This window comes from Cornus florida, unplaced genomic scaffold (assembly GCF_030987335.1).
Source record: "Cornus florida cultivar Cherokee Brave unplaced genomic scaffold, ASM3098733v1 CherokeeBrave_3.0.0_Hap2_Chr05, whole genome shotgun sequence".
NCBI lineage: Eukaryota > Viridiplantae > Streptophyta > Magnoliopsida > Cornales > Cornaceae > Cornus > Cornus florida.
Window position 1 is genome coordinate 50758474 of NW_026775575.1, and position 6767 is coordinate 50765240.

Below are 6767 nucleotides of genomic sequence, written 5' to 3' on the forward strand. Positions count from 1 at the left end.
CCACAATCTGAACGGTGAAGATCAGATTTTGAGCTCAGGAACAGTGATTCGTGCCTATGAATAGTAACCGGGTTTTGGTATTTTTCTCTCCAATTCTCTTTGTTTTTTGTCAAGATTGTTGTTATCTTGATGAGATATTTTGTAACCTCTAATTGCGATTAGAGAAGACTTTGTGTACCCATTATTTGGTTGATAGTGGAGATTTTAACTGGACTAGGTCCTGTGGTTTTTCTTCCTCACACTGGAGAAGTTTTCCACGTAAAAAATTGCTTGTGTTCTTGTGGCTTGGTGTGATTGATTTGTTCTCTATTATTTTCAGCACATATAAAAGTATAGATATATTATATTTGCTTGCATATAGGGAGAAGAATTATTCCGCTGTGTTTGTTTATTGTCATCTCTCCCAACACATCTTATGTCTCGAAACTTTAGCAGAATGAGAATTATTCTTAGACTTGAATGACCAAGATAATTCTAAATAACAATATATCTCAAAGTTCACATACTTATGCCACTATTATATATTACAAACATTTGGATCCAATCAACTGAGGTTGATCATCAGGACTCAAATCTTATGGTTTGGAGGAACCAAGGAATTCTATCAAGTCTTCTTGGCATGCCTCAAACAGAAGGCTTTGATTCTCCCAAGGCCATCTTCAAGAGATGAAAGCGCCACAGCAAAAGTTATGCGCAGCCAATTCTTCATTCCCACGGCAATCCCTGCAAGATATGCTATGGTCAGTTGATGCTAATTCAATTCAGAAGCTACATTTTGAAACTACTGTTGCATATATATTACGAACAAATTGAGATGAAAGAAATAAAATATGTAATTTTTTTCAAAAAAAAAAAAAAATCAAAAATAACTTTGAATTTTGAGAACTTGTCCAAATTGACAATGTAAAATTTAAAATTTTAAAGGATTAGCTTTGCAATTGCAATGAGGGATATACATTAAATGATTGTTCGTTAAAAGGTCTGAGACTTCAAAAGGGTCACTTATTGAGACGGTGGGAGTACTTTGTTCTGAAAAGTTTATCAAAATTTATAGTGGAACTCGTGTTGTTAGGAGTTATTATTAAAGATGTTCAGGGTCTTTTCGCACCCAATTGTGTCTATGCGTGGTGCGGCTAATGGTGTGGCACACCAGTAAGCAAGTTGCGCTTTCAAAGCTGTATGGCTGTGGATTTTAGTTCCAGCTGTTGATGTATTTGTTTCTGCCTTTTCCGTGTTTAGCTAATGAAATCTCTTGCCTTTTCGCAAAAAAAAAATGGTCAGAATAGAATGACAATGATACATAATCTTAACCGCAGATGTAATATTATAGTATCTATTATAGGTAGGGCTTGAAATGGATCAAGTTTGACCGAAGATCCGATCCTAGGTCCATTTTGAAGGGTTTTGAATTTAATTTGAATCCGAATCCAAAAATAGGTCTGATATGGATCTTAAAGATCCACAATAAATTCGGGTTAAACATGAATATGGGTAAATTTTAATTCGGTAAGGTTTTATCCAAGATCCGACCCAGATCAAGAGTGTTTATTTGAATCCAAGATGAATCATTTCTATAGGATACAATTCCAATATGGATCCTGACATTAAATTACGGATCCATATCTGGATTTACATTTCAAACTCTAATTACGGGAATAGGTCTACCTATTAGGCCGGGTATACTTGGGTCAATATAACTAAGCTCAGCCCAAACAAAAAAAACACACACACATATACAAAAGGAGGTAAATGAGACATTAAAATGTAACTATGAAACGGGTCAAGCCCAATATAGTCCGGTCGACATTTTATTTATTTATTTTTTTATTTTTTGTCCTTGGGCAAACTAGGGGAGGGTGAGTCAATCACAGTTACACCTGTTGAGAGAGTTCGATACTCTACCAATTACATCACTTAGTAATGCTGACAACTTAAAATTCAATTCGTTGGCGTCCTTTAATAAAGGTGAGAAATGCGAAAAAAAATTGTGGTATTTAATTCAATGTGAGCTATCTCACCTGGCAGAACAATCACAGATTCCTCCTTAGCAAGCTTGATACAGAACTCTGTATCATCGTTTATGCCTTCCAAAATTTGCAGATTTAGCTTCACCTGCAATGAAAACATAAACATGATCAGTAAAAAGTTGTTCAAAAAATTTACTTAGAAGCATAAAAACAGTTCAAAATTTACTATATATGCTGTTACCATTACAAACATGGATCCTTCTGGTTTGTGTGGGCAGGTGATGCAAGGAATTTCCTCGAGTTTGTCGTAACAAGTATCTGCAGCTTCTTTGATCATACCAATAATCTTCGAAAAGAAATCCTCTGGCGTTCTCTCAATGATCTGAGGAACTGCCCCCTAATACACACATAGACCACATACCATTATTTTCATTAATTATGTGTTACGTAGTTTAAAAACAATATTATTAGAGGACAGATGATAATAAAACTATTGAACTAATAATAAAGTCTACAAAATTTCATAGTTAAGAATATAAGTAAATAGCTCCCAAATAATTCATAACAAGTTGGTTTTGTAGTTAAAATTAGGACACTAGCAGTACCTGTGCAATTTTATGCACTGTTTATGAATAACATGGTCTTCAGAAAGCGGCGTTTCGAATTACATACCTGAGTAATGGTTGCAGGATCAGCGGTGAGGTTGACATAGCTCTTCAAACACTCAGTAATCTAAAACAAGGAAACAAAAAAAAAAAAAATTACTATGTGAATTTTCAAGACATATAAGCACTCTGTATATATATTGGCTGAACATTAAGTAAGTACGCCATACAACAAATGAACTAATCGAATTTCCATAATATATTCAAAATTCATTAGGTCTTGGAAAAAAAGCCAAATGATCACCAGTAGGGACAAGTTTTTTAGCACTGTGGCATAAGATTAAATTGTGAAATGTTTGAGATAATTAAATAAAATATCGACACACTATAACTATATTTCTTATTGCAGAAAGTGAAGAAAGGCTTACAATTTATCTACACATCATGTTATCAGAAACATACATATACATGTCAATACAACTCTCCTAATTATATGAAGGGACTTAAATGATGGAGTAGTGTATTAACATTAATCAACTATATAGAAACTCAGGAAGGTGAAAACCATATAAAATGCTTTAAGAAACGAAAACATTTCAAGTCCGAATTATGATCTGAGATTATTATAATAAATCTAATTACATGTTAGATGGTATCCGGTAAATGGTAGATTAAAATTCTTTTCAGCTCACAAGCAATATGGCGCCGACAAAACGTACAGTTAGAACAGGTTTCAATGGTCTACCACAGAATCACAAATATGTCTTTTTCATGTCCAATGCTTAAAGTATGAATGCAAGAACAAAATATATAAAATGTGGAAAGAGAGACACAGGAATTTAACCCTAGTTTTGTGAAGGATGCCATTTGGATCAGTTGTTGCTATCCAACCAAGACGCCAACCGGGGACAATCCATCTCTTTGAGATAGAACCTAGTGTCATCACAGGTGAGATTGATCCAAACATTCCCATTGGCACAGAAGGGTTACTCCCAAACACTAGGTGAGCATAAACTTCATCTGCAATCACTAAAATCCCAAGCTTTCTTGCAGTCTCTGCAACCTATAAAGAAATTCTACAAATGTCAAATAAAAAATAAAATAAAGGAAAGAAATTAAAAAAGAGGTTAATTATCCAACCTTCTTCAAATGTTCATATGTGAAAACATTCCCACATGGGTTTCCGGGATTGATGATAACCATAGCAACAGTTTTGTCATCTGCAAGGGCTTCCACACCATCAAGATCAACCTCCCAACCTTTTTCCGGGATAAGGTCAAAATGGCGAACTTCAAGATGGCTAACTGCAGCGCGAGCTTCGTAGAATGGATAGCCTGGTCTAGGAAGCAATATGTTGGCACCGGGACGAGCAAGGACTGTTAGTATGATTTCAATGGCATGGTTGGCGCCAACAGTGAGGTAGATATCATCAGGTGTTAAATTAAATGGTAGATCACATGAAAGTTTCTCTGCAATGGACCTGTTATAAACATGGAAACATTGAATTGAGCTAATTAGTGCAATATTTCATGAACGAGCATTATGAGCTATTTGTTATGTTTTTTATTTTATGCAAATGAGTTTGTGTTTCGTTGAGTTTTTTGGTAAATGGTGTTACTGAATTGGAAAAACGACTCCATTTGAATCATTTCTGTTCAATTTGGTGACATCGTGATGTTTCTACACTGCAAATCTGCATAACTACTCTTCCTAATAAAGATTTATAAGGAAAAATACTGATTGATGAGTAAATCAAGAATTTCTATCATTGAAAAAAAGTTGTTACAAGAAACACAGCGAACCCAAACAATAATCACGAAACATAATAGATAAGTAAGCAAAATCTATATTCACGTTGGAGATCCAGTGAAAGTCTTCACTGTCTAAAATTGAAGATTACAATTTTCAGCCTCTCACTCTCTTCTCTATGCGATTTTCAGTATCTCTCAATCACTTTAAACCCTAAACAACCTTATACATCGGTTTACAAGAATACTAATTAGAAGGGTCCACAACTCACAAGTTAAAAAACAAGCCCACACAAAACTCATCCAACGAATCATTGGGTCATAAACAAATCGTATTCACCAAATTCAGGCCACAACATCACAAAAGTCACGTGGAAATTTTGAAGGATTCTATGCAGAAAGTTTGTCACAGGAAAGTGACATTAAAATTTAAGAATTTGTGAAACCTATACGTGGCCTATAGAGGTTCTGAAATCAGAAATTCAGAATGACTGTTTTTTGAGGTGTGAGAATTGATGAAATTGACGACATGGTAAAGATTTGTTTAGAATTTTTTTTTTTTTTTTTTTTATTTAATGGAAAATTTGATTTCAAACTCAAGATTTTTGGATGTTGAACAATATGCACTTTTTTTTAGTGAGAGATAATGGACTTTTTTGTTACATTTCAAATTAAGGAAAGTAGGTGAAGAACTTGAATTGAAACTCTTTGTGGGGGCGCAAGGAGCAACACTATTTATGTACACATATTATATCTACAAAACACTTAAAAATTAAAAATAAATAAATAAACTTTTTATGTACACATATTATGTTTTTATATATATATTTTTTAACAAATTAGAGAAAGAAATATGACAATGACCACAGTCGCTTAAAAAGTTGTAACGATCTCAATTCAGTGATAAAATAGAAGCTATCATACCTCCTCGCAAATTTGATTTTGCATATTATATCAAATTGCGTATTTTTTATTTAATGGTAAATTTGATTTCAAACTCAAGATTTTTGGATGTTGAACAATATGCACTTTTTGTTAGTGGGCGATACTGGACATTTTTGTTATATTTCAAATTAAGGAAAGTAGGTGAAGAACTTGAATTGAAACTCTTTGTGGGGGCGCAAGGAGCAACACTATTTATGTACACATATTATATCTACAAAACACTTAAAAATTAAAAATAAATAAATAAACTTTTTATGTACACATATTATGTTTTTATACGTATATTTTTTAACAAATTAGAGAAAGAAATATGAACACGAGCACAGTCGCTTCGATTTCAATTCAGTGATAAAATAGAAGTTATCATACCTCCTCGCAAATTTGATTTTACATATTATATCAAATTGCGTATTTTTTATTTAATGGCAAATTTGATTTCAAACTCAAGATTTTTGGATGTTGAACAATATACACTTTTTATTAGTGGGAGATACTGGACATTTTTGTTATATTTCAAATTAAGGAAAGTAGGTGAAGAACTTGAATTGAAACTCTTTGTGGGGTCGCCAAGAGCAACACTATTTATGTACACATATTATATCTACAAAACACTTAAAAATTAAAAATAAATAAATAAACTTTTTATGTACACATATTACGTTTTTATATATATATTTTTTAACAAATTAGAGCAAGAAATATGAACATGAGCACAGTCACTTGAGGAGTTGTAACGAATCTCAATTCGTGATAAAATAAAAGCTATCATACCTCCTGGCTGGAAGAATACCAACCACCGGAGCATAGCAGTTGAATTTAGCCGATCGAACAGCATCAACAATGGCGTCTTCGGCCACTGGAGTGGTTTGGAAGCAGGGGAAGACAGAGGGGTCACCATGGCCCAGAGGAATTGGTGGTCTGTCATCAGATTCATTTAGATTTTCCATTAATGTGGTTAGAATACCTCTGATGGTCATGCCCGATGCCATGTTCAGCTCTTCATTTCCTTGGAAACCCCATTTTTTCCATCCACTTTCCATTTCTTTTCCTCTGTTTTTTTTTTTTTTTTGGACACTCTCTCACTCTGAATTAGTTGGACTGTGGTGTATATCGAGTAAGAGATGCTATTAATATACACACACGGTACTTATATAGAGAGAGAGGATATAGCAACAAAAATGAGAGTGACAATTGTGTAGTCAATTTCTTTTTGGGCAAGTAACTGTGGTGTTAATTTATATGACCAACACCCCACATGACAAAATGACAATTGCAATTTCGTGGAATCTACTAGTAAATAGTTCAATATTTCCAGCAGTGGACTAATCTGTTACAAACCAGCTAGTAGCTAATTATTATTATTATTATTACCAAAACTCTGTTAATAGTAGATAATTATGGTAATTAATGAAGATTTTATATAGACAAACTTAAAAGCACCCTTTCCCCAATTTTGAATTTTTTTTTACAATAACAGTTTAGAGTGAAGTTGGACAATTTTT

General features: G+C 33.4%; 1 protein-coding gene across 1 annotated transcript; it reads right to left on the bottom strand.

Annotated features, from left to right (window-relative positions):
* Positions 1 to 356: 356 nt before the first annotated feature.
* On the bottom strand, positions 357 to 6414 carry LOC132306448 (nicotianamine aminotransferase 1-like). Its single transcript, XM_059803830.1, has 7 exons — positions 6037 to 6414; positions 3713 to 4052; positions 3417 to 3635; positions 2640 to 2699; positions 2209 to 2364; positions 2019 to 2112; positions 357 to 723 (listed from the first exon to the last, which is right to left on the bottom strand). The coding sequence occupies exons 1-7, from the start codon at positions 6303 to 6305 to the stop codon at positions 605 to 607; spliced, it is 1257 nt and encodes a 418-aa protein (XP_059659813.1). The 5' UTR covers positions 6306 to 6414; the 3' UTR covers positions 357 to 604.
* Between the last annotated feature and the right edge of the window lie 353 nt (positions 6415 to 6767).

Coding starts and splice junctions, on each gene's coding strand:
- LOC132306448 (XM_059803830.1), bottom strand. CDS start 6,305: ATGGAAAGTGGATGGAAAAAATGGGGTTTCCAAGGAAATGAAGAGCTG. Junction 2,365..2,639: donor ATCCTGCAACCATTACTCAG/GTATGTAATTCG, acceptor TGTGTGTATTAG/GGGGCAGTTCCTCAGATCAT. Junction 724..2,018: donor ATCTGTGATTGTTCTGCCAG/GTGAGATAGCTC, acceptor CATATCTTGCAG/GGATTGCCGTGGGAATGAAG.